The 27,511-nt window shown below is 36.0% G+C and overlaps 1 protein-coding gene across 1 annotated transcript; it reads right to left on the bottom strand.

Moving 5' to 3' along the window:
• Window positions 1-169: 169 nt before the first annotated feature.
• Window positions 170-26,721, bottom strand: LOC110716077 (serine carboxypeptidase-like 17). The gene is made up of 9 exons (XM_021894711.1): window positions 26,572-26,721; window positions 25,218-25,320; window positions 23,632-23,654; window positions 23,424-23,489; window positions 12,647-12,718; window positions 12,406-12,524; window positions 8,141-8,254; window positions 7,968-8,022; window positions 170-1,793 (listed from the first exon to the last, which is right to left on the bottom strand). The coding sequence occupies exons 1-9, from the start codon at window positions 26,719-26,721 to the stop codon at window positions 1,710-1,712; spliced, it is 786 nt and encodes a 261-aa protein (XP_021750403.1). The 3' UTR covers window positions 170-1,709.
• Between the last annotated feature and the right edge of the window lie 790 nt (window positions 26,722-27,511).

Raw genomic sequence — 27,511 nt, 5'->3', positions numbered from 1 at the left:
ATCAGAAATTCTGTTAGGTAATATGATGGTGTAAATATCAGAAGAAGTTGTTTGCCCAAACGGCAATGCAAAGATGGCATGTATTACTTATTATTCCAAAGTGCATGGAGCCACTACACAAGTCTAGATCTACAACAATCTTTCTTATAGTTTGATAAACCAAGTTTCCTTTTTTTTTTTATTCCTTTTTAGTATAGTTTATTCCCTCTTCAGTCGATCTTTCCATTATCTGTTATGGTTTTCACTTGTCGTATGCATCAACACCTATTTCATTTTTTAGGTGACAAGTTGTTGAGAATGATATTGTAATTGTGCAAGAATCTCATAGTATTTACTAAAACATTACTACTGAGCTGCCAAATTAGGTATGTTTAGGAGGGTGCTTTTTGAACCCAGTGAACATGACTCATCTCCTCTACTTAGGCAGATATTACTCACCAATTTAAGTCCTTTATCTGTATGAATGTATTGCTCTGTTCCTCTAGGCATTGTCGAGTGAGGTCCAACACCGTACCATGTAAGATATTTTTCAGCTCACTATACCGCGCTCCTTTCTGTTCTTGAGTTCTTCTGCTTGATAAAATATTCTCTAGGTCTCCCTTTTCCTGTCATCCCTCTATTTCTTCCTATATGCTCTATCTTTTGGGAAGGGGCCTTCTATGGCTTCTCTTCGAAGTTGAATTAGGCTTTATTTTTTAATCTATACATTATGCAAGTTTCTTCTCCTATCACCTTTGCTTTGCACATTTTGCTGACTAAGATTTGAGTTACAGAATCCATGGGAGGGTTATAAAACATAATATGCGGTTCAGGAAATGCAAATTTGGAATATGGAATGAGCAATTCTATCATTTTTGGCTGACCCATGTCCTTGTTAGCAATCTCAGACAAAACAAAGACAAACGTGAAACCGAGTTGTTATTCCTGCATACAATCACAGAATCAAAACTGTGGCATACACGAAGCAAAAGCGAATCATCTCATCTGCTAATCTCAAGCTACTCAGTCTCTTACCCTTTCTTGAGCAACAGATATTATCTACACAGCCTATATGAAAGATATCCACCTGCTAGGTTATTTCAGAGAAACACTAACTTGAAAACCTCAACAATTCTACATAATAATGTGCTTTGTATCAACAGGTTTTTTTAAGGCACTAAAGTGTGTTTGGATGAAAGAATTACAGAAATAAGAAAGGAAGCTATGGAGGAGGGTAAGGTCCATTTTGCCTTATTTGGATATAAAATAGCAAATGAAAGGTATCAGGATTAGAGGGATCCATTTTCTTTCCTCAAAGAACCATAATCTTTTCAAAGTTTGGAAAACTTTCAAAGGACAATGCTACTTTATCTTCTTTTCACATCCCTTAAGGCCTCGGTGAGTCACATCCAAATTGCCAAAAAAAAAAAAAAAAAGGATCCCTCACCCTCCTTCTCTACACGTAAATGCTCATATACAAGGAATGACAACCTATGTCTAACATTTAGCACTGTCTCTGGTGTTCAAGATCTCATGCATCATACACATAGAACATAGAAGAATGTTAACTAAAAGGTCAACAATGTAACCAATTATCCTGTCCTAGTAGTCTTTGTTTTACAATAGACTATTTTAAGAAGTGAACCTCACACGTTGGAGAAAACTACTTGCCCCTCCTATACAATTGACATATAGCACAAGCCTCAAGATTGTCCGGGTACCCTTTCATACTAAAGAGGATGCATTGCAAACCATTTCTTGACCATCGCCAAGCATTCTGGGCGCTTATACTCAGGAGAAGTATGCCCTGCTCCCTGCAAGTTAACAATACATGCCTGGCCATGTTACTGTTGGAACAACAAGTGTGTAGTGTGTGAATTTTGTGAAAAAACTCAAAGTCCCACATTGGTGGGAAATGAGAGTTTTACTCTCTTTATAATATAGAGAGTGGGCTAAAGGGGTGTGGCCCTTGGGCTACCCACATTTTGTGGAGAGGGAGGACCTATATGGTAAACCATCTATCACACACACGCGCGCCGAACCGGGTCGGGTCGGGTCGGGTTTATTAAATAAACTTATTTTTTGGACAAGGCTAATTGCGTGATTAGTTCCTTGATTTTTGCTAAACGTTTTTGACTGATTACATTTGACCGTTTTTTTTCAAAACTGATTAATGGAGCGTTAATCATGCAAACGTTTTCACTGATTTTGTGCTAAACGTTTTGCCACGCATTAATCTTTTGTAACCGTTTTGAACGTTCAACTTATGACCGTTTTAATTGCGTGATTAGTGCCTAATTAAACAGCAGCAGTTACGTTGCAATTTTGCCTATAAAAGGCGTGTTGATTTCCTGTTTTTGACACACAAAAAAATACAGAAAGCAATCTTCTTCTCCTCTCTATTTTTCCTCACAAAAACAAAACCCTCGAGCAGTTTCTTTTCTTTTCGGTGTTTAGTTGCCCGGTGGTTTTGTGCAGTTCCACCGGTATAATTACAATAGAGAAAGGCTGTTTTATCCTGGGGAACATCCGGTTTAGTACGAACTGCTTGCACATTTTCAGGGCAGTGCCGTGAATGTTCTAAGGAAAGCGACATAGTCCGCGACTCAGTCTAATTTTCGGTAACTTTGTTCTTACTGTTTTTGTTCCCGCAGTTCCGTTTATAACAGTTTTAGAACATTACTTTCTGCCTGTATGAACTATATGTCTACCGAAGATATTACTATGTCTGCTGACCTTAACAAGCCCTTCCGTTTTGAAGGAGCTCACTTTAAAAGATGGAAACAGAAAATGCAATTTTTCTTAACTGTCAAAAAAGTTAATTCTGCCTTAACAGCCCCTCGGCCATTTATTCCTGATAATGCTCCTGAAGATGAATTAGCTTACTTGAATAGTGAAATCGAAACCTGGAATGAAACTGACTTCATGTGCAAAAACTATATACTTAATGGTCTGTCTGATAACCTCTATGACTATTATAATATGGAAAATACTGCTAAGGATTTGTGGGATGCCCTACAAAAAAAATATGATACTGAAGAAGCAGGTGCCAAAAAGTATGCTGTCAGTAGGTACCTAAAATTCCAGATGACTGATGATAAGTCCGTGGAAGTGCAGTCTCACGACCTTCAGAAAATTGCCCATGAGATAATTTCCGAAGGTATGGCCCTTGATGAACAATTTCAAATTGCTGTTATTATTGACAAGTTGCCTCCTTCCTGGAAAGATTTCAAAAATAATCTCAGGCATAAGACTAAGGAATTCTCCTTAGAGAGTTTGATCACTCGGCTACGTATAGAAGAAGAATCCAGAAAACAGGATCTAAAGGAAGAGATTTTACAAATCTCTGCTAATAATGCTCCTAGGCGATCTGCTGCAGTACTTAAACCTGCTGGTAAGAATTTCAAACCTCAGAACCGGAAGAATAACTTCAATAAACCGAATGTTCAAAAGAACAATGGAAGACAACAGTCACAACCCCCTAAGAATGGTACTGGTCAATTTCTGTGCTATCGGTGTGGAAAACCAGGCCATATGGCACGAAAGTGCAGGAACATGCCTAACCCTGTGCCTGCGCAGGCTAGCATGATTGAAGAGCCTTTTGTGGCTATGATTACTGAGATCAACCTTACTGGTGGATCAGATGGGTGGTGGATAGACACTGGTGCCACACGCCATGTCTGTTATGATCGTCGAATGTTTAAAACATACACTGAAAAGACCGATGATAAGAAAGTACTGTTGGGTGATTCCCATTCCACTAACATTGCTGGTGTTGGAAATGTTGAGTTGAAGTTTACTTCTGGCAGGACTCTCATTCTGAAAGATGTGTTACACACTCCGGAAATGAGGAAGAATTTAGTTTCTGGTTTTTTGCTTAATAAGGCTGGTTTTATACAAACCATAGGTTCTGATTTGTTTACTTTAACTAAGAATGGAATATTTGTAGGAAAAGGATATGCTACTGATGGCATGTTTAAACTGAATGTTGAAGTTAATAAAATTTCTAATTCTGCTTATATGTTGTGTTCTACTATTAATGTTTGGCATACTAGACTTTGTCATGTGAACAAAAGACTCATAAAAAATATGAGCAATTTAGGCCTTATTCCAAATATCTCTCTCAATGACTTTGACAAATGTGATTCTTGTAGTCAGGCTAAGATTACAAAAACACCTCATAAATCAGTGATTAGAAATTCAGAACCATTAGACTTAATTCATTCGGATATTTGTGAACTAAATGGAACGTTGACCAGAAATGGACAACGATACTTTATCACCTTTATTGATGATTGTTCTGATTATACTTGTATTTATTTGATGAAAAATAAGAGTGATGATTTTGAAATGTTTAAGTTGTTTATAACAGAATTTGAGAATCAGTTTAACAAGAAAATAAAAAGATTACGAAGTGATCGTGGAACTGAGTATGATACTGATGCTTTTGTAGAATTTTATAATTCACATGGTATCATACATGAAAGGACAGCTCCTTATTCCCCAGAAATGAATGGAAAGGCTGAAAGGAAAAATAGGACCTTTACAGAATTAGTAGTTGCTATTTCCTTATATTCTGGTGCTGCTGATCATTGGTGGGGTGAAATTCTACTAACTGTTTGTTATGTCTTAAACCGTATTCCAAAGACTAAGAGTAAGGTTTCTCCCTATGAAATACTTCGTAATAAACGACCTAACATTTCTTATTTCAGAACTTGGGGTTGTCTAGCATATGTTAGGATTCCTGATCCTAAAAGAGTTAAATTAGCTAGTAGAGCTTATGAATGCGTATTCATTGGATATGCTATTAACAGTAAGGCATATAGATTCTTTGATTTAAATGCTCGTGTAATTATTGAATCTAATGATGTTGATTTTTATGAGGACAGGTTTCCTTTTAAATCTAGAAATAGTGGGGGCTCGTCCTCCTCTATTATTCCTAAAGACAGGTCTAACTCACAAGACTTGGATGCTGAACCCGAACTAAGAAAGAGCAAGCGGGCTAGAGTAGCAAAAGACTTCGGCCCAGACTTTGTAGTTCTGAATGTAGAGGAGGATCCTTCTACCCTCCAAGAAGCTCTAACCTCAGTGGATGCAGATTTATGGCAAGAAGCCGTGAACGACGAAATGGACTCACTTGAGTCTAATCGAACTTGGCATCTAACTGAGTTGCCACCAGGCTGCAAGTCAATTGGTTGCAAATGGGTCCTAAAAAGAAAGCTGAAAGTTGATGGGACCATTGATAAGTTCAAAGCCCGTTTGGTAGCTAAAGGCTACAGACAAAGGGAGAATGTTGATTTCTTTGATACCTATTCACCTGTAACTAGAGTAACATCTATTAGAGTATTAATATCTCTTGCTTCTGTTTTTAATCTTGTAGTACATCAAATGGATGTAAAGACTGCATTCTTGAACGGTGAACTGGAAGAAGAAATCTACATGGATCAACCGGAAGGATTCGTTGTTCAAGGAAAAGAGCATCTGGTATGTAAGCTAGATAAATCTCTTTATGGTCTCAAACAAGCACCTAAACAATGGCATGAAAAATTTGATAACTTAGTCATCTCACATGGTTTTAAGATAAATGGTAGTGACAAATGCATATATGTAAAATTTGAGAATGACATATGCACTATAATTTGTCTATATGTGGATGACTTGTTAATTTTTGGCTCGAACATTCATGCTGTGAATGATGTAAAGCTATTGTTGAATGCTGAGTTTGATATGAAAGACCTAGGAGAGGCTAATGTAATCCTTGGAATTAAGATTACTAGGACAGAAAATGGAGTTTCTTTGGATCAATCTCATTACATTGAGAAGATCCTAAAGAAATATAGTTACTTTGACTGTAAACCTGTTAGTACACCTTATGATCCCAGTGTTAAATTGTTTAAGAACACTGGTGATGCCGTAAGGCAATCTGATTATGCGAGCATCATTGGCAGCCTTCGGTATGCCACTGATTGTACTAGACCCGACATTGCCTATGTCGTGGGATTGTTAGGCAGGTTTACTAGTTGTCCTGGTAATGAGCATTGGCATGCTATTGAAAGGGTCATGAGATACCTTAAGAGGACCATGAACCTAGGGTTGCATTATGAAAGGTTTCCAGCTGTACTAGAAGGCTATAGTGATGCTGACTGGAACACCTTATCAGATGACTCTAAGGCTACTAGTGGATATATTTTTTCTATAGCCGGTGGAGCTGTATCTTGGAAGTCTAAGAAACAGACTATTTTGGCTCAGTCCACCATGGAGTCAGAAATGATAGCACTAGCTACGGCTAGTGAAGAAGCAGGTTGGTTAAGAGGCCTGCTAGGTGAAATTCCCCTATGGGAAAAGCCATTACCGGCTGTCTTGATCCATTGCGATAGTACCGCGGCTATTGCAAAAGTTCAGAACCGTTATTACAACGGTAAGAGACGACAAATACGTCGTAAGCACAGCACTGTGAGAGAATATCTCTCTATCGGAGCTGTTAGAGTGGATCACGTACGCACTGAGAATAACTTGGCTGATCCTTTGACGAAAGGATTAGCTAGGGAGAAAGTCAATTTTTCCTCTAAGAAAATGGGACTATTGCCATTGAAATGAACCACACATAATGGTAACCCAACCTATGAACTGGAGATCCCAAGAAATAGGTTCAAAGGGTAATAACAAGTTATGGTGTGTTATGAGTTGAATATGTTCAAAAGACATAATTTCCTGAAGCGATCAAGGATGAGTTAATAGGAACTCTTAATGAAATCTATACTCCAATTTGGAGTGGAGTACCAAGCTACAGGAGTACTCTTGATAGATTCACCTATGTGAATGTGGAAGTTAGGCCGCTTCCTATGAAATGTGTGGCAGCATTTCTAGAGCATTCACTACACTGGGATAGACGTGCATGGCCGAAATAGCACGGGTCTAGAACAACACCAAGAGTAGGTTGTGTGTGGTACGTTGTCAGAGATAGGGTTCAAAACTTCGAGTCACCCTTGTTGAATCTGAATCGTACTCACTACGTCGAAGTTCAAGTTGAAAAACACTTCTGTTTATGCGCAACCTATATATGTATGGATTCTGCTCGAAAATGTTTTCAAAAAATTCAAGTGGGGGATTGTTGGAACAACAAGTGTGTAGTGTGTGAATTTTGTGAAAAAACTCAAAGTCCCACATTGGTGGGAAATGAGAGTTTTACTCTCTTTATAATATAGAGAGTGGGCTAAAGGGGTGTGGCCCTTGGGCTACCCACATTTTGTGGAGAGGGAGGACCTATATGGTAAACCATCTATCACACACACGCGCGCCGAACCGGGCCGGGTTGGGTCGGGTCGGGTCGGGTTTATTAAATAAACTTATTTTTTGGACAAGGCTAATTGCGTGATTAGTTCCTTGATTTTTGCTAAACGTTTTTGACTGATTACATTTGACCGTTTTTTTCAAAACTGATTAATGGAGCGTTAATCATGCAAACGTTTTCACTGATTTTGTGCTAAATGTTTTGCCACGCATTAATCTTCTGTAACCGTTTTGAACGTTCAACTTATGACCGTTTTAATTGCGTGATTAGTGCCTAATTAAACAGCAGCAGTTACGTTGCAATTTTGCCTATAAAAGGCGTGTTGATTTCCTGTTTTTGACACACAAAAAAATACAGAAAGCAATCTTCTTCTCCTCTCTATTTTTCCTCACAAAAACAAAACCCTCGAGCAGTTTCTTTTCTTTTCGGTGTTTAGTTGCCCGGTGGTTTTGTGCAGTTCCACCGGTATAATTACAATAGAGAAAGGCTGTTTTATCCTGGGGAACATCCGGTTTAGTACGAACTGCTTGCACATTTTCAGGGCAGTGCCGTGAATGTTCTAAGGAAAGCGACATAGTCCGCGACTCAGTCTAATTTTCGGTAACTTTGTTCTTACTGTTTTTGTTCCCGCAGTTCCGTTTATAACAGTTACTCTTTCAAACCAAATAATATACATGCTAGAAAATAAGTGTTTTACCTTTACAGTAGCATATGTTAAATTATAATTGTCATTTGAATACTTTGTTGTATACCTGCACATTCAACTAAAAATTTGAGAGAATAGGAAGGATTTAACATATATTTGAGCATTAGACAACTAAAAACTAGTTTAGTATGCGGTTGATTTCATTTAAGGATTTAGCTCCTCACCCAGCAACTTGACCATTGAAAATCCATGGCCTCCAAGCTTCAGTAATTGGGACATTTAGCATCTCAATCCATTTCAAAGTTGACACATATGGTACAATCATGTCTTGGTCACCACTTCCATTAAAAAGAAACTGCAGATCAGACGTCACTACTACGATCAAAATAATTATACAGATAATCTTATGTTGGGGTTAATTCTAAGACTTCTAACTCCAAGTCGTATGCTTCAAAAAATGATCAATTTCTTATTCTCCATGTCGTAATTTGGGGCATAATCAATGCCATAAGTTGTTATTACCAAAATTGCTTCCTCAATTTAAGCCTTGTTCATTGCGCCTTAATTGCCCTCTATTGACTCCTTACCAATTTTTATTATCCCCAAATAAGGCTAATTGATAGCTTTCGATTTTTTGTTTTCTCCTAGATGTGTTTATTTATATACATGATTTTTCCTCCAAGGGGGAGAGGACTGAAAACATGAGCTCTCCAAAAATACATAAATTGATGTTTACTTATGCAAACTCAAAAAAAACATAATTATATTAGCTATATAGGCAATAACCCCTGCAAGCAAATTATATGGTGCAACCTGGTGCATATGTTCTTTAATTTTGAACTATATATTCTATGGTTTTGAACTATGTAATATCTTTTAATTTTTAATTTTTTCAATACGACATATGCTCTTTTAATTTATGAGTTAAAAGTGAACATGTGCTTTGTGTTTGAACTACATTTTCTTTGCATTTAAATTACTCCTTTATATTTTTGGAGTCCATGTCCATTTGTTTATAACTTTTATTTTCTTTTAAGGTTTACAAATTTATGCTCATTTGTTTAAGCCCATACGGTAACTTTGCCTGTGATTGCCATAATTCATTGCCGGTCTCAAGCCCGGATAAAGGAGGAGAGTTGCGGTAGGTATGTGGCAGCCAGCGTAAATCATAGTCTCATCTTATGGACATGAATCGAAATTTGGATAACGTGGGGGCGTTCCCTACTCAGCGATGCGCTGCACATCATAGGCCCGGGTGTAGTGAAAAATATGCAAGGGTTGCTAGGTCGTCACCCAGAAGCAACGCGCCATCCCGCTGCCCAGGGGTGGTGTCAAGTATGCAAGGGTTCCCGCATGACGGACGAATGAGGGTAAAGAAGCTAGTTTATGGAAATAGTAAGGGTAATAGGATGCATTTTGGGACTTGGAATGTTGGCTTTTTAACTGGGAGGTTAGATGAATTAGTAGAGGTTATGAAGAAGAGAAATGACATAATGTGTCTACAAGAAACTAAGTGGGTTGGACACAAGGCAAAGGAAGTAGCTCCATGGGGTTATAAGCTTTGGTACTCGGGTAAGGATAAGGGTAGGAATGGAGTAGGTATCCTCATTGATCAAAAATTTGTTGATGATGTGGTTGAGGTGTCTAGAAGGAGTGATCGGTTTATTAGTGTTAAGCTTGTGATAGGTGAAGAAGTCGTAACTATTATAAGTGCTTATACCCTACAAGTAGGATTGAATGCCTCCATTAGACAAGAATTTTGAAATGACTTCAAAGAAGTGGTGCAACAGGTCCCCAAGGGTGAAAAGCTGGTCATTGGGGGCGATCTCAATGGACATATAAGAAGGGATGACTTTGAAAGTATTCATGGAGGTTTTGGGTATGGAGATAGGAATGCAGTGGGAAATGATATTTTGGATTTTGCATTGGCATATGACTATAGTATCATGAACACTTGGTTTGAAAAAAGAACCCCTCACCTAGTGACTTACAGGAACGGGGGCAAGGCAATGCAGTCAAAGTAATTTCATTTTGGTAAGGAATGCTTGGAGGAAGAGTTACGTTGATTGTAAGGTGATCCCGAGCGAGAGTACAATAACTCAACATAGACTTGTGGTGCTTGATTTTCGAGGTTGCAAATATGTAAGGACGCGGAGACCACAAGTGGAGCCTAAGATCAAGTGGTAGAAACTTCAAGGGGAAAACCAACAAAGATTTGTAAGAAAAATGAAAGATGTAGGAATTTGGTCCGGTCCGGTGGCATTGATTTGGATGTAGATACAATGTGGAGTAAATTAGAGCATATCACTAAGGAATTGGCGAAAGAAATCCTAGGAGAATCCAAAAGAAGCATGCCACCGAGAAAGGACACATCTTGGTGGAATGAAGAAGTGCGACATGTGATAAAGAACAAGCGAGAATGCTATAAGTAAGATGTTGGGGAAATGCAGGAGTGACAAAAATTATGAGAAGTATAAAGAAGCTAGAAAAGAAGTGAAGAAAGCTGTAAGGGATGCGAGAACGTAAGTGAATCGAGACCTTTATGCAAGCTTGGATACGAAGGAAGAAGAAAAAAGCATCTATAGGCTTGCTCATATTAGAGATTGGAAGACGCAGGATATTGAAAAGGTCAAGTGTGTGAGGGATATTGACCAAAGAGTTCTTGTTGGAGACAAGGAGATAAAGGAAAAATGTAAGTCTTATTTGATAATTTATTCTATGGAGATCGAACTCAAGATATTGGTGACACAATTGTTTCTCGAATGCTCTTTTGTTTGCCCACTTTACTCACCTCTTTCAAATGATTATTTTGTTATGTCCTTTTCTTTATATCGTTCGATTCCTTATGACGATTCATGTTAGCCGATCCAAAATCATTTTGGGACTAAGGCTTTGTTGTTGTTGTTGTTGTTGTTTAAGCCCATACGGTCATTGAATACCCGTTTTTATGTTCTTCTGGTACATAGTGAGTATTGTGCACCCAAGCACACAAAACAATACTCCTCATGTTTAAAAATAAATGCCCCATTTTGACGGGGCACATGAACTTTGACCAATAATATCTTTCATTACAAATTATAAAAAGTTGATATTTGGAAACTATACATTGAAATGATTATGACAAGTACTCACATTACTGTATTTTTTTCTTATATTAATCACTAAGATTAGTCAAAGATTACATGAATAATGCAAAAATTCAAATTGGGGCATTTATTTTGAAATGGAGAGAGTAATTGTTTTCCTAGTTAATTCGGACTATGACTTTGCTAGAATAAGGACTTTATTTCCTCGGTTTTTTTTAATTGGGCACGGGATTTAAGAAAAAGTGTAAAAGATGGAGTATATTGAAATTGCCCATGTGAAAAAAACAAATGAGAGATAGAAAAGGTGGGGTAATAATGGTTGTTATCATATGTGACCAAGGGTAGGTAGGATTTTTGTGTAAACACAACCAAAAAGTGAAATAAACCTACCTTGTAAGAAAATGGTGCAATTAATATACGACTTCCCAAAAAAGAAATACGGTGCAATTAAAAAAGAAAACTGAGGATGTATCTAGTAAGAATTCATAGTGAAAATTTGTTACTTTGATTCCCTCAATCTCACTTTGGTCTCATTCTTTTGAGCCAATGTTGTCTTAAAAGGTGATAATGATGGTTTTAATATTGTCCAAAGTACAGAAATCCATGTTTGCCAACAAATTATTAAGCTATATAGTAGGATTTTGCTTTTTAAAGTGTGAGACAAGAGGAGTCCATTTTCCTTGGTAAATATGTCATTAGAGATGTGGGGCACAAATTTGGTTAAGATAATATGCAAGAAATTATGAATCCGTTCCACATAAGCACTAAAATATTTCCCTCAATTCCAACGAACAAATTGATAGGTTTTTTTTTTTTACACGATAAATTGATAATTGCTGGGAATGAAACAACAAAGAAACACAATATTAAGAAGAAATTAATGTCCAAATAACATGAGACTTATAAGAACTTTACGTGGAAAACTCACCTCTAAACCCCTAATAATAAAGGGAAAATCCATGATCCTTAATTATCTCTTATGACGAAAAAACTTCATCATCAATATCTTTGGGAATACAATGACCACCACTACAATTTAATATTAGACAACACATATTAACCTCAACAATAGTTTTATTTTTCCCCACGTAGACAAAATACAACTTAGTTCTTCTCATTTACAACCCTCGGCAAAGTTGGACTTCTAGTCCACCTTAAACCCAAAAAAAACCCCTTCGCCAGCTTTTTTATTCTTTTTGTTCTTTTTATTTTATTTTATTTTTTATTTTTATTTTTTTTTATTATCACAACTATAATAACTATTTATAATGATATTTGATAAATTGGGATTTGGGGAGATTATCCCAAATAAATTTGACATAAAATAGCTCACTTAGCATATAGCAAAAGGCTGTAAAGTCCTGTGTAAATAAAAAAGTGTAAGAATTAGAGTAGTTTATTACCTGAAGATTAGGGCACGAATGTGTTCATGAGTAAAATTTTGATGGTAATCAACGGTGCTGCCAACATTTTTTGTATATGCTGTAGTATAATTACATCTGACCCAGGGACCTTTAGTACCCTAAACATGTAGATACTAAAATTTACAAGGTGCTAAATCAGATTACAAGAAAGCAGAAGAAATTGGCTACTAAGACTATCTATAACTTGAAATCAACCTATTTGAGCTTGTACTTTGTATACCTTTTGAATGTGAAGCGCTGCTCGAACTTGTATGTCATCAGCCCAATAGCTTAAGAGCTGGTACATGCTTGACTACAATAACGAGGCAAGAAATAGTATTAAAGTTCCTTTGTTTCATACAAGAAACTCATGAATGGCGATTGGCAAATGAGCTGTTTAGATATCAACTATTTTTCATTGCTTTGTGGTTAGTTTAAGTCTTTATTGCTTTGAAAAATGAAAAAAATAAGAACAATGATAAGGTTTTTTATTTGATTTTGATTGAAAACTTGTTATGCGAATTACATAACCATGATCCGATCTTAGATTGTCATAACCCCCAGTAAAAGTCAACTTTACTGTGTATGAATTTGGAGCTTGATCAGTGAGGACTTGAGCCTTACTCCATCCGTTTCAAAATAAATGCCCATTTTAACTTTTACGCCGTTCACATACACAACTTTAACCTCCATTTAAGTATTATGCAAAATATCAAATAGTCATGTGGTATTTGTTAGAATTGTCTCAATGTAATTTTCGAATATCAACTGTTTGTAATTATACTTATTGGTATTTAAAGATAATAAGGGTCAGCCCCAATATGATTTGGGGTCAGTTAACAATATCTTTATAAGGAGCCGTAGGATATAAAGAAAGGGACATAACAAGATAATCAATTGAAAGAGTTTGAAAAAAGATGAGTAAAGTGAGAAAAGAAAGATCATCTACAATATAGTTCAAAACTAGCAAATACAACAAATTAAATAAAATAATATTTAAATTAGGAAAAACTACGATCGTTATAGATAAGACCCGGCATTGATGAATATCCTCTTTAACTTCACTTTTCTAATAGTCTTCCAAGAGGGGGGTCTTTTGATTTATTGTACTTTTAAAATCGAACAAAATTTGATGCAATTGATCGTAGATATAAAATTGACACCTATTGCATCATTGCACAAATCCTCATGAAAAAACAAATTTTTCTTATGGAACCAAAAGAAATAGCCCCAAAATCTCACAATGAGAGAAATAAAACCTAATATACGAATAGGTTCAACATAAAAATTTCGTAGAAAAACTTTTTAATGAAGAGGATGGAGGTTTATTATGAGCCTGATTTATAAAAACTAGAAAAAAATAGGTTCTAGGTTGATGGTAGCCACAACAAATCTTTCTAGGGTTTTGAAGGAGGAAAAAAAGAAGAGAAAGAAGGAGAAAATACATTGATCTTAGTTTATATTAATTCTCATTTCAAGGATCTTCTCATTTGATGCATAACCCCTTTAGAATTTATTAGGCATGCATTAATGAATTTTGAAAATTTCTTAAGTTTGTATTAATTCTACCTTTTAATAATATTTGTCATCACTATAAAACCAATATTTTAACAATTTCAAAAAAAAACCTAACCTCCCCCCTCACTCATAAACCCTAGCCTCCATTGTCAATTTTTGAAGGGGCTTCTATAAGATGTGGTGGAAAATCCCAATCTTAGTTTTTTTTTTTTTTTTTTTTTTTTTGCCTTATAATAATGGTTTCTTTGATTGAGAAAAATTTGGTTCCTTAAAAAAAAAAAAAAGGGTTTTTCTCCTTCGAAAGACAAGATTTTTTTAATTGCCTTTAAAAGACAATGTTAACGTTATTTGAAAGACAAGGTGTTCTTTACGCTTGAAAAAATCCCAAATTATACGAGGGTATGATTGATGTTGATTGCGATGTTACAAAATTATTACAATAATTTTCTTCCCAAAATTACGAAGCGACGACGAATCCACTCATAAAGTTGTACTCCCTTCGTGTTTAAATAAATGAAACGTTTTTCTTTTCCGGTTGTGATTAAATAAATAAAATGTTTCCTTTTTTAGTTCCTTCCCCCCCCCCCCCCCCTTTTTTAATAATATTCTCTTCATTTTTAATAACATTCTACTAACTAATGGTCCCCATAAAACCCGTTACCCTCTTTTCTCTCCTCAACTTATACCCCACTATCTATTATTTTAATAAATTCAACTTACCTTCCTAAAACTCCGTGAAAGTCAAAACGTTTCATTTATTTAAACACGGAGGGGTAAGAGACAACGAATCAAAAATGTGTCGAATTGTTATGTCTATATATTTGGATTCTTAGTCCTTTCATAGTTAATTCTTGTTTGATTGTGTGAAATTTATTTTCCTTGTTGTTAATTGTCAATTGTAGATGTCGTATGAATTTAATGAAAATAGTGTACTTTAGGACTTCATTTAATAAAAAATAGTAGTCATTTTGTTAATAATAGCTCAACCGTATGGTTGGATTTGTCGAAGGAATGAAACCATTCTTTATTTGAGTTCAAGAAATAATATAATAAGCATCATCCTTCGCAAGATTGGAGGAAATTAATAATTTGAGGTGTTCGCTTACTTACTTTAATTCACCCACTAATTTAAGGATAGCATATATATACATGCTATTAATCATTGTATTGGTATCCCAAAAAAACAAAAAAGAGTAAAAGCCTAAAGAGAGAAGCTTTGATAGAATTATTTAGAGAAAAATTCTTAGGTGTAATTGAGGTGTGTGGAATGTGTATTTTATAAGTGTTGTAAACACTTGTTGTTTTTATCATTTTTAGTAAAAGTTTGGCAGCATAGTTAGATATACAGTTGTTAATTTATTTGTGTTATTTCTACTATTATTTTTATTCCCACTAATCTGATTCTAAGGGAAAGTTGCATAATATTTCCTAACGAGTTGGTATTCTGGTCAACATTGAAACGATCCAAACAAATCAGATTTGAGTGGGAGCAATGGCTGCAGACACAGGAAAAGTTAAAACACGAGAAATTCAGCGGAGTAGATTTCGGGTTTTGGAAGATGCAAATCGAAGATTATTTATACCAGGAAAAGTTTATGAACCTCTCTAAGAAACAAAGCTAGGGAGTATGAAACATGAAGATTGGAATGTTCTTGATAGACAAGTCGTCAGAGTTATTCGGTTAACATTATCACGCAATGTTGCTTTAAATATAGCAAAGGAAAAGACCACTGATGAAAGCACTCTCTAGTATGTATGAGGCCGTTATTCAATTTGCAGATGACGGAAGGCAGATGTTGCTTTATACATCTTAATGAACTCAATTATATCACAACCCAACTGAGTTCATTTGAAATTGATTTTGAAGATGAAGTTCGAGAGCTGATACTTTTGGGCTTCATTATCGAATGCAACCGTCACAGCTTTGAGTAGCTCGTAAGGAAGGAATAAGTTGAAATTTAAGGACGTTCATGATCTGGTTCTTAGTGAAGAGAGTCGGGTGAATCATCCTCTTCAGTTTTACATATACAGTCAAGAGGAAGAAATTCAATCAAAAGAAAAAGGGATGAAACTAATTGTGACACCAAAGACTTGGCCACAAGAGTGAAAAAGGGATGAAACTAATGCATTCTAAAGGGAAATCCTAGGTTTAGAATTAGTTGATATGGACATGAGTGAAGAATGCATACTTAGAAAGCAAAATTAGTGGTGGAACCCCAAAGAAATAAAAGTTGCAGTATTTCACTTAATGTTTGGGGACCAACAACAACTTCATCCATCAGTGGAAAACACTACTTTTTCACTTATATTGATAATCACTCACAGGAGGTATGTGTTTACTTCTTAAAACAAAAATCTGAAGTGTTTGAAGCTTTCAAGCGATGGAAAACTATGGTGGAAAATGAAACAGGTTTAAAAATTAAAAAGTACAAAACTGCCAGAAGACACCACATTTAAGAAGTTTTGCTATAAGCATGGAATCAAGATGGAGAGAACTGTGTCGGGTACTCCGTACTCCTAAACATAATGGTGTAACTGAGCGTATAAATATGAACGGAACGTTGACAGAAAGAGCAAGAAGCATTCGTACGCAGTCATGTTTATTGAAGGGCAATCAACATAGCAGCTCCCTCGATTAATCAAGGGCAATCAACTCCATTAGAACACAAAATACCAGAGGTTTGGAGCGGAGAAGAGATAAAATTGTCTCACTTAAAGGTTTTCGGTTGTGTAGCTGATAGCTTGTATTTTGGTATGATTATAGAGTGATTTTGAGCCTTGAAATTGTGAGAAATCAATGTCTTAGTTCACTAATCACTCCATTTTTATGCATTTGTGTGTATTATGTGCTTCACGGGGTTGTTATTATTTTTAATGATATTTTAGGTCCAAAGAAGGAGCTTTGAAGCACCTCAGCGAGTGAGCAAGGAATTTAGCAGCAATGAAAAAAAAGAAATGAAGCTTTGGTAGTCTATGAGAAAACAAGAACGAAGAATGAAGGCAAAATGAGGCTTCGAAGACCTTACACGGCTGTGCAAACCTTGGCACGTTCGTGTAGGGGAAGTCTGAAGGAGCTGAAGTCATTGCCAAGGTCTGCACGTCCGTGCAAAATTAGGCACGTCTATGCTTGGCACATCCGTGCCATATTTCTGCATGTCCGTGCACAGCCGTGCACGGTTTGGTGGTAATATAAATACCCCTTTACTTCCCATTGTACGACATCCAAGTTTTTAGAGTTTTTTTCTTAGTTTGTAATCTTAGTACTTCAAAAACTCTCAAATTCACACTTAGAATTTAGTTTTTAGCTTGGAAATTACAATATCAATCATTGTAGAAGAGGAACTCCACCATTGTTATTCAAGTTTGAAGCTTCTAGTAATATTTTCTTTCCTTACTTTTCTATCTTCTCTCTACTTAGTTGTTAATTACTTGTTAAATTCTTGTATGCTTGGATTGTTAACGAGCTTAATATTAATCTCAAATTTGTTCATGAATTGCTTAGAATTGTTGATTGAACTTTCTTCCATGGATAGTGAGTAGTTTAATTTTTTAGGGTTTGGGTAATAACTTGTTGCATGTGATAATTTGGTAATTGAGGGGTGTTAATTAGTTGAGCTTAAGTGGTTTCCTTGTTAGTTCTTACATTTGGCCAATGTTAGGATTTTTTATCCTACCTTTCTCAACGAAGGATCGAAAGATGAACTTGAATTAACTCCTTCTTGCTTAATTAACTTGAATTGCCATGAGAATAGGAATTTCCCGTCAAGGAATGTTTATGTCATCGTGATTATACTTTAACACTTGTTTTATGCTTTGTAACCACGAGAGTAGGTTGTATTCATCCCTCACTGGGTATCGTAGATGACTTCCCCTATTTTATCCCCTAATTTACCTTGATTGTTGCATGCTAATTGTGATTTGTGATGAAGTTGAATGGTATAACTCGAGTCCTACATTCCTCTTAATATTGTTAACCTCCTCTTAGCCTTTAATTGAATTGAACTAGTAGAAGTTTCTTAAAACCAAATCAAATTTAACTTGATTTAGCTTATTTAAACAGTAGTATTTCGGTGGGTGATTCAATGTCTCTCTTGGGTTTGACCCTTTCTTACCCTTGCTATTAGTTAGTGAGACCAAGATAGGATTATCTTTGGTAGGCTCGACGACGACCTATCAAATTTTGGCGCCGTTGCCGGGGAGGCAAAGTCACATTAAATGTATCGTCGTTGAATGAGACTAAATGTGTTTATATGTATCATAGTTTTCTTATTTATTTTTGTTTATGTGCGTTTAACTTGTGATGGTCATTGCTAACGTTTTTGTTAGCTTTGTTTGACTATGCATGATGCGGAAGAGTGAGCAATCACTGCTTATTCACGTTGACCAACAGGACTTTAAGAAACGTGAGGAGACTTTTGGAAGACATGCCGGAGTTCAACATTGTTTATTCGGATTCCGATCCGGAAGAGGCTTTTGGAACCAACGAAGAAGACAACATGGGAGAGAATCCTTCCCCACCTTTGTTATGAGACTATGACCACCCTAACGCCTTCCAGCTTCGGAGTGGCATACTCCTCCCCACCACAAATGCAAACAACTTCGAGCTTTCGCCTAATCTGTATGATTCAAAGCGATTAATTTGGGGGTAGTTCTCATGAGTGTCCTTTTGCTCATTTGGACAACTTTCTTGAGTTGTGTACTACGAAGAAAAACAACATTTGGAAGAGTTTATTCGGATGCACATGTTCCAATTCTCCCTCCGTAATAAAGCAGCTTGGGACGAAGTGACTAGAGCTTTCCTTGGAAAGTATTGTCCTCCGGAAAAGACCGCCAAATTGAGAAGAAAAATCACCAATTTTAATAAGCTTGGGAGCGTTTCAAGGATTACACAAGGAAATGCCCCCACCACGGTTTTACATCATGGATCATTGTACAAAGCTTCTATGACGGTCTTACTCCTATTTCAAGGGCTAACCTTGGTTCTGAGGCCGGTGGTAGCCTTAAAAAGCTATCAGTGGACGATGCTTATAAAATAATTGAAGAAGTGGACAAGCATTATGCATATGGAGGTGATCGAAGGCAACCTCAAGCAAAGAAGGGTGGTATTCATGATCTTAGTGCAATAGATCTTATTGCATCAAAGTTCGATAAGCTAGCTCACAAGCTAAACCAAGCAACCCTCACAACTGTAAGCTCCTCTTCACAAGTCATGTCTTGTGAGACTTGTGGAGGAAACGATCACTTGTCCTTCTATTGTAATTCAACAACCCGAGAGCAAGCAACAACACTTGGACAATGAAATGAGCAATACTCCCAACCCTACAATTAAAACCGGAAACCTTAACAAAACATGGGATGGAAGCAATACAACCAAGGCCCCCCACAAAATAACTACAACCAAAACCAAAACAAACCTCAAAACCACTACAATTAACCCCCTCCTCAAAACCAACGAGCTCCATATCGCCATCCTAACCAAAGAGATCAAAACCAACAAAAACCACAATATAAGCAACTGACTCCTCCTCCTCCACCTCCTCAAAAGACTAGCTTTGTATCCGTTCTTGAGACCTTCATGACACATCAAGTGAGGAACAATGCGGATATGAGTGCAAACACCCAACAACTTCAAGCCGCACAATAAGATAATTCAGAGCAAATTGCAGAACAAGTTGAAAGTTCATCCTCCAATCCTAGTGGTCACTTTTCAAGCTCAACGATAGTGAACCCAAAGGAGCATGCTAAGGCTATTACTTTGAGATCGGGAAGAGGGTATGAGGGTCCGGTCATGAGTGAAGAAGAGCCACAAAAGAGAGATAAGGGAGTTGTGGTGAGAAGTGAGGATGATTTTGAGAATGAGGTTGTTGAAGTTCAGAAAAAAAGAGAAACAAAAGAGTGATGACAGAGTCACTAAGAGAATGGGGAGGAGGAAACTAACTCATTGGTTCGGGCCACCTTGGGAGCTTAAGCTCCCGGGAGATGTGTGTAAACATTCCAAAAATTGCCGAATTCTGTTCTCATATTCTCGAAACTTGACCTCATTTGTGTGAAGGAGATCCTCATTTCTTCATTTGATTTCGGTGCCGAGTCGATTAAAACCCGCATTTAAATTGGCGATTTGCCGCTCGAATGATAGGTATGGGTTGTCTTCACCCATTTCTTGGCCTTGGTACCCCTCTTGGTACCCTTGTTGAACTCATGTTGTGTTAGGAATTGTTGTTGTTGAAATTGTTGCTGTTATTGTTGTTGAAATGCCTTGTCGGACCTAGGATTGTATTGAAAAAGCCAAAATTTCTCCAAAAACTTCCCGCATTATAATTACAGGCTGCCTACTCTTAGGTCTGATTATGCCATTCGTTAGCCACCCAAATGCCTCATTCACCTTTTTATATTCATTTGATGGTGGGCATTCAAGAGTTAGAAGGTAATGTAACGGGAGGTTCTAGTGGGTGTACGAAGAGAGTGGAGAGGAACTCGAGTGTAAGCCTTTTGTACGTTAGGGCATGCAATTCTAACCATGAACCTAGGTTAATGAGGTTAAATAGCATTCTTACATCTTCCTCTACCCCTAGAGAATCGGCAACCTCATGGTTATAGAATTTTGTTGGCCTAATCCTTCTCCTACTATTCCTAAGGAAATTGTTTGAGAAATTTATATCATTGAAAACAATTCCCATGGTGGATCAAGGGCAGGGGGTGGTGGTTTTGTTTCTAAACCTAACGGATGATGTGTTTCTTAGTCGGTTTCTCCTAGACATGGTCGGTCTTTAGGTTCACAAGCCATACAAAAACACCACAACAACAATGATCACCACACAAAGCACGTAAGGGCTCTAAGTCCACCACCTACACAACAAACGACCCAAGAGTCGCAAACCACAACAACTATTAAAGTGGACTTGACTACTTCAATTCACAACAACAAATTCAACACAAAGCTTATCAAAATTCATGCATTCAACTCAAAAAATTCACCACATTGACTTTCATAAGCTAACATGCCATTTATTCACAAAACCAAATCCCTCCAATTCACACTTACTTACAAAATTCCATCTCTCACGACCTGAAATTATACTCCTTAATAGTTCCCAGCAACCTCCAAGAACACTTCATCATAGCCTTGTCGGCAGGGGAAGCAAGAGGCCTTACCAATGAGGCATCGGAAAAGGCATTTGTTGCAATGCCAAGGCCGAGAACTTAGCATTAGTTACTGTCAGCAACCAAAGTCCACTTACTACTATTCGACACGTAACTCACAAGGCTACAACACAACGCAATCTCACTCGGGGTCAACTAATAACTCCCAAGATCATCTCACACTTGTTTCTTCATAAGAGACATTAAGAGAACTCACCACTGAGAAGCTTGATAGGTAGTGGAAGTCGGGCATCGAGGATGAGAGTGACTGTCTTTGTCGAGGCTAGATACTAAGTGCTGATTTTAAACCACCTTGAGGACAAGCTTGTAATAGACTAACCTAAGAAGGGGTAGTATGGGTATTCTAGTAATTACTATACTAGGTCGAGGAAGGTATTTCTATGCTCTACAAGTCCTTAGTATAAATAGAGAGGGAGGGGAAAGAAAAGGGAAGGAAAAAGTTTGGAATGAATCCTTTTAAGAGTTGTGACCTCAAAGTCACTATTTGAGAGTTGTGACCTGAAGTCGCTAATAGAGATCAGCATCCTAAAGTTTCTAGCTTGTACACATCCCTGCACTTTTATATTTTCAATCAAAGATTTGCCTCTGTATTTTGTGTTAATGGTGTGTGTGATAGTCCAACAAGCATGAATTTATCACAAAAGCTCAATTAGTAGTTAAAGGATTCCAACAGAAAGGACTTAACTACAATGAGATCTTCATCTTAAGCAATTAAATGTCATTTCTTCATGGAGATTTGGATGAAGAGATATACATGCATCAACTACAGGGTTTCATAGAAAATGGGAAAGAAAATATGATGTGTTTTGTATGGCCTAAAATAAGCCCCGAGACAGTGGTACAAAAAGTTTGATAGCTATGACCAAGGAAGATTTCCAAAAGTGCAATGGCTACATCAAGAGTATATTTCTTGATGACACTTTAATACTTTATGTCGGTCATATGTTAGCAGTAGATTCGAATATGGATGACATAAGGTTAAAGCAACAATTGTCAAAGGAGTTTGACATGAAGGACTTGGGTTCAACAAAGAAGATTCTTGAAATGCAAATTACAAGAGATAAACATAAAAGTACTTCGAAATAATCTCAATCAAATACATCACACGTGTTTGACAGAGATTTAATATTAGTGATGCCGCAAGTCACTTCAATTATCCAAGGGTTAATCTCCTCGGAGGAGGAAGACAAAGATTATATGGCTAAAATTATGCCTCGGGCATCGGAAGTTTAATGTACGCAATGGTGTGTACAAGACCAGATATTAAACATGCAGTGGGAGTTGTTCGCAAGTTTAGGAAAAGTTCCCTGAAGCAGTGAAGTTGATTTTGAGGTATCTATGATAGAGATGTGTTTGTATTTTAAAAAAAGGTGACTTTGGACTTGTAATCGGCATAAAAGCACCACGTGTCATATATTCATGGTTGGATATTCATGGTTGGAAATACAACAATCAATTAAATGTCGCAATTATGGAAGATTGTTGCTCTATCCACTATGTGGCGGTAACTGAAGCTAATAAAGAGTTGGGATTCAGGCACGAAAATAATGTTTTATACAGTGATAGTCAAAGCGCAATACATTTGGCAAGGAAATCAACATTTCATTCTAGAACCAAAGCATATCGAACTTCGATATCATTTCATAAGATCTCTATTAGAAGATGAAGTATTAAAGGTGGAGAAAATTTCGAGGAACTAAAAATACGGCGGATATGTTAACAAAGACGGCGACTATTGACAAACTGAAGTTGTGTGCGTGCAACTTTAGTTTCGAGAAAGTTGTGCTGCATGGAGTAAGGTGTGACGATAGATTAATCAATATTCAATTAGGAGATTGTTGGAGGAATGAAGACCATTCTTTATTTTTAGTAAAAGAAAATTATATGATTAGTATCATCCTTTGTAAGATTTACGATGAATTGGAGGAAAGCTAATAATATGGGGTGCTCGGTTATTTACTTAAATTCACCCACTAATTTAGGAAAAACAAAAGCATATATGTACAAGATATGGATCATTGTAATAGTATCCAAAAAAATCACAAAAAAGTGTAAAAGTTTAGAGAGAAAAGCTTTGAAAGAATTATATAGAGAAAAAATTGGGGAAAGAGTTATACAGAGAAGCTAAGGATCATTGTAATAGTATCCCACTAATCTGATTCTAAAGGAAAGTTGCATAATATTTCCTTGGCTATATCAACATAAGAAGATTGATTGCTATAGCGTTACATATGATTTTCACCTAATTATGTTAGGGGTCCAAAATATTTTTGGATGGGAAATATTTTAGACTATTAAAGAAAAAGAAAATATATATAACAGTCATGCTTTGAAAATACCTGACACGTTTGATTGGAAATGCAACGAGGTTGTAAGATATGGTTAGTATACACTGGATCAAGATTCTGCATAGAAACAACCAGCTCATATTAATACAACTAAACAATATAAAACTTTTAAGGCATGATGATAATGACTTGTCTTATAGCTATCATCAAAATACATTCAAATCTTGTTCTTAATAGAGGCACTAAATTCTAATCATACCTTGGCCTCAAAGAAACAATATCCTGATGACAAGGAAAGTTGTTAGATTTCTTAATTCAAGTTGAGTGTAATGTTTAAATTTGATGTTATGTAGCACAACCACACCAAGTTGGCTTTTTATAACACGCTCTACTACTTTTTTGAAAGTCAAAACATACACAGATTCACTGAAAAAGTGTTCAATTAAGATATTTAGATCCACTCACAAAGAAGTTATATCCCAAAACCAATTTGTTTTATTCCTACAAGTGCCTATATGTAGTTAGACTATATTTCGACATAAGGCTTGATTTAACCCAATGAAGATTTATCATATTATCAAATGATAAAGAAACATCTAGAATGTCGGTCCTAAACTTCATCTCATACATTAATTTGGGTTTAACTTGTAAAGCAACTATTGAGCATGAAACTAATGTTGTTGACATAATAGAAGAACTCTTCTTGCAAAATATACCATTTATTGAGGAGATGTTTGGAAGGATAAAGGAAAAAGAAGGTTCAAGATGAATTCTAGTAAATAAGTTACACTGATTTAGAGACCAATCCAACCGGACTTTTTGGTATGTACCTAAGCCTGAATTTCTTAAGGTATTTGGTTCAAATTCTACAAGCTGGATAAAGTACGAAGCAAGTATATTGGAATTTGTGACACTCTTGGAGAATTTGAAATTGCTATACACCTACTGGCATTCCAGAAGACGAAAGATTAGAATTAGCTTCACAACACATGTTTGACAAGGCTAAAAGTTGGGTTGATAAGCTCACTTAATGATTGAATTGTATTCAAAATTTAAGGATGACACTGGGCAATACTCTGCATATATTGTTGATGAGCTTAACAAATTTTACAAATCTGAAATTATTAAGGTTTATTCAGCTGGTTTCATGAACAACTTGAAGTCATTTATGCTGCAACAAAAGCTTAGTCTGCCAGATTCATACCTTCGTGAAAGTTTGTGCAAAATTATGAGTTTGTCAAGTCTTCAAGAATAATTTGTGAGGTTTTTGTGAGGACATTCAGGCCTATTTTGGTAGAAAAGAGTTTGTCTTATATCAAAGTTAACAAGCCTTCAATATAATGTTCATCACTGAAACTAAAACTATCCGTCTCTTTACTCAAAATTCAGAACTATTTCTTCTTCCTGTACAAAAAATGAACTCAAAAACACAAAATGCTGAGATTCCTAATGGAAGTTTTATAAATAGTTATATTCTGCCCTTTTCATATCATCAAATGATATAACATCAACCTTTCTCTCTTTCCCTCTAGAATTTATATTCTTATTCACTTCTTTGGTCTTTCTATGCTATTTCAGCTTTTGTTCTTGAACCCCACTGTTAGACTGATTTCATTAGCTCCATAAAGTTACTGCTACACCAATTCCTCTTAATGTTTGATGGCATAATCTTATCATAATAATGGCTGCACTAAATGACAAATTTTATCTATTATTTTATTTCGGCTATATGAAGAAACTAGCTAGGGTATTTGAGTTCCTAAAATAAAAGTGGAATTTTTTACTCTACAATATAACAGTATTAGGGTAAAAAAACAAAGAATCTTTACCAAATTTGATAGTTACCATTTAAAATCTCTTGAACAATAATTGGGACAGTCATGCCGCAATAGGATTCACCGGAAACATAAAGCGAATTACTAATGAATCCATCATGATCCACTAGCCACTATATGCAAAAAAAGACAAATAAAAGAGATTAAACAAGAACAAGTAATACATACTGGTTAATTTTAACAGTATTTGTAGCCAAATACTCCTGTCTTCGAATAGTTAAAAAAACTGACAAGTTTGCAAAATAATAACATAAAGTTATTTATCAAACAATCAATATATATATATAATGCATGCCTTAGAGTTGTCTAAAGAAACAAGACTTCCTCTCCAATCAAATAAGGATACCTATCCCTATATTGAAGTTATACTAAATAAACTTAAGGAGATTGATATTATTTAACATACCTATAGCTCTAGCATGGACCATATTATATTCAAAACTTAAAAGGAAAGAAAGTTTTGATCGGATCTTACCTAATTTGGTAACCGTGTTGTAGGAGTGAAGCAGAAACAAGAATAGAAAGAGAGAATATTTGTTGAGAAATTCTTGTCTGCCAAAACTACAGAAAACAAACAACTTTGCAAGCTGAAAATTTGATTACAGCTGAATATTGAACGAGCTGAAATGCTATCCCAACTCCCAAGTGTGATTCTCTTATAAGAACTGACATGCAACTATAAAAGGCTCCAATCAATATTTTTGGTGAAAAGGAATCAACTATTGACCTGTTCAGTGAGCATGTAATTGAAAAAAACAAGGGAAACCACTTATGTGCATCGGTTTATCTGAATGGAGCAGTCTCAAAAGCTTGGCCCTTTCTTATGCTTCTGTCCTTTTACTGGCAGACTACAAATTGGCCTTTTGATGTTTTTTTTTTTTATGATTTGCGAAAGAGCATCATAACAAGAAATTAAGGATAGCTCTATGGCTCTATGCCGTTCTGTATTCACATTCTGTCTATTTATGCTATTTTTGATACTATTTCCTATACCAATTATTTCCCAATTTTTCCCACTAGAAAGTTTCCTAAGTGCCTCTAATGATAAAAATCTAAAAAAGATCTAATCTTGAAAAATTAGTAAGTGAATTATTAGTTTGAAAATTCCTGAAGTAAGCATTTAGTATGAGACTGTTGGAGTGAATGACGCACAACAATACTTTGTCACATGTACTTGTATAAATCCAGATTCACCAGCTTAGTGATGCTGTATTAAACATAACTGGCTGCCTACAATACTTTCTACTTTGTATTTTATAGGGCAAGGAAAATGCATTTGGCAAACAGGCAATAGCTCTTCGATTGAGAGTCTGTGTCATTCAAACTTTCAGTTAAACAAGTGGATACTTTCAGTTTTTCCTTACCTTTCTCAAAAATTGATGTACATGTCTTGATGACAAAAAATCATCAGAGTAGTAACCTTTTGGATTTGTTGCATAAGAGAATCCCGCACCAACAGGTGAATCCACAAATATTATGTTGTCTGCCAATTCTAGATGAACTTTCATTGCCATTGCCTTCATTAGAGCTACTAGATCTTATTCTGAGAAAAATGAGCTATTTTGACATGAAAAAATATAAAGATTATTAACTATAGAAAATTATTCTTGTACCTTTGTCCAAGAAAACGGATTTAACTGATATGTTGGTACTTTCGAGTGCCAATTGCAAGCTGAAGTATTGAAAATCAATGGTCCTGCAAAGTGACTTCAATTTTCATTAGAAAAACAATTATATTCAATTGGGATCAATTACACTAACTGTGGCTTGGATGCACAAAATGCATTGCTAAATGCTAGACATGACATAAATGATGACGAAGACTCTAACTATTTAAGTCATGCATTGCACCTAAGAGTGTAGTTTGTAGTGCGTGGTGCGTGATGCATGGTGCACCTATTTAAGGTTGCATGGCAATCAAGTCATTCAGATACGAGTCGAGTTGATTAAGGTCTCTCATACCCAAATTCAGATTAGGTCAATTTGGTCAATTAGGTTATCTAAATAAATACAACAACAACAAAACCTTAGTCCCAAAATGATTTGGGGTCGACTAACATGAATCGTCATAAGGAACCATTCGGAAAGGGAAATGAACATAGCAAAAAAATCAAATGAATAAAAGTTAGGGAAAAAAAAGTGTGAAAAGTGAAAAATAGAAAGAGTGTACAAGTAAAATTTACAAGAGTTTCAAAAGAGTAGTAAGGGGATAAAAAGGAGAGGAAAAACATGCGAGTAAAAATATAAAAGTTTTAAGAAAACATTGGTGAAGGAAATAAATAGAGTTTAGAAACACAAATTAAG

Source organism: Chenopodium quinoa, unplaced genomic scaffold (assembly GCF_001683475.1).
Source record: "Chenopodium quinoa cultivar QQ74 unplaced genomic scaffold, ASM168347v1, whole genome shotgun sequence".
Classification (NCBI taxonomy): domain Eukaryota; kingdom Viridiplantae; phylum Streptophyta; class Magnoliopsida; order Caryophyllales; family Amaranthaceae; genus Chenopodium; species Chenopodium quinoa.
Note: the sequence above shows the minus strand (reverse complement) of the source record. Positions and strands in the feature narration are given on the sequence as shown.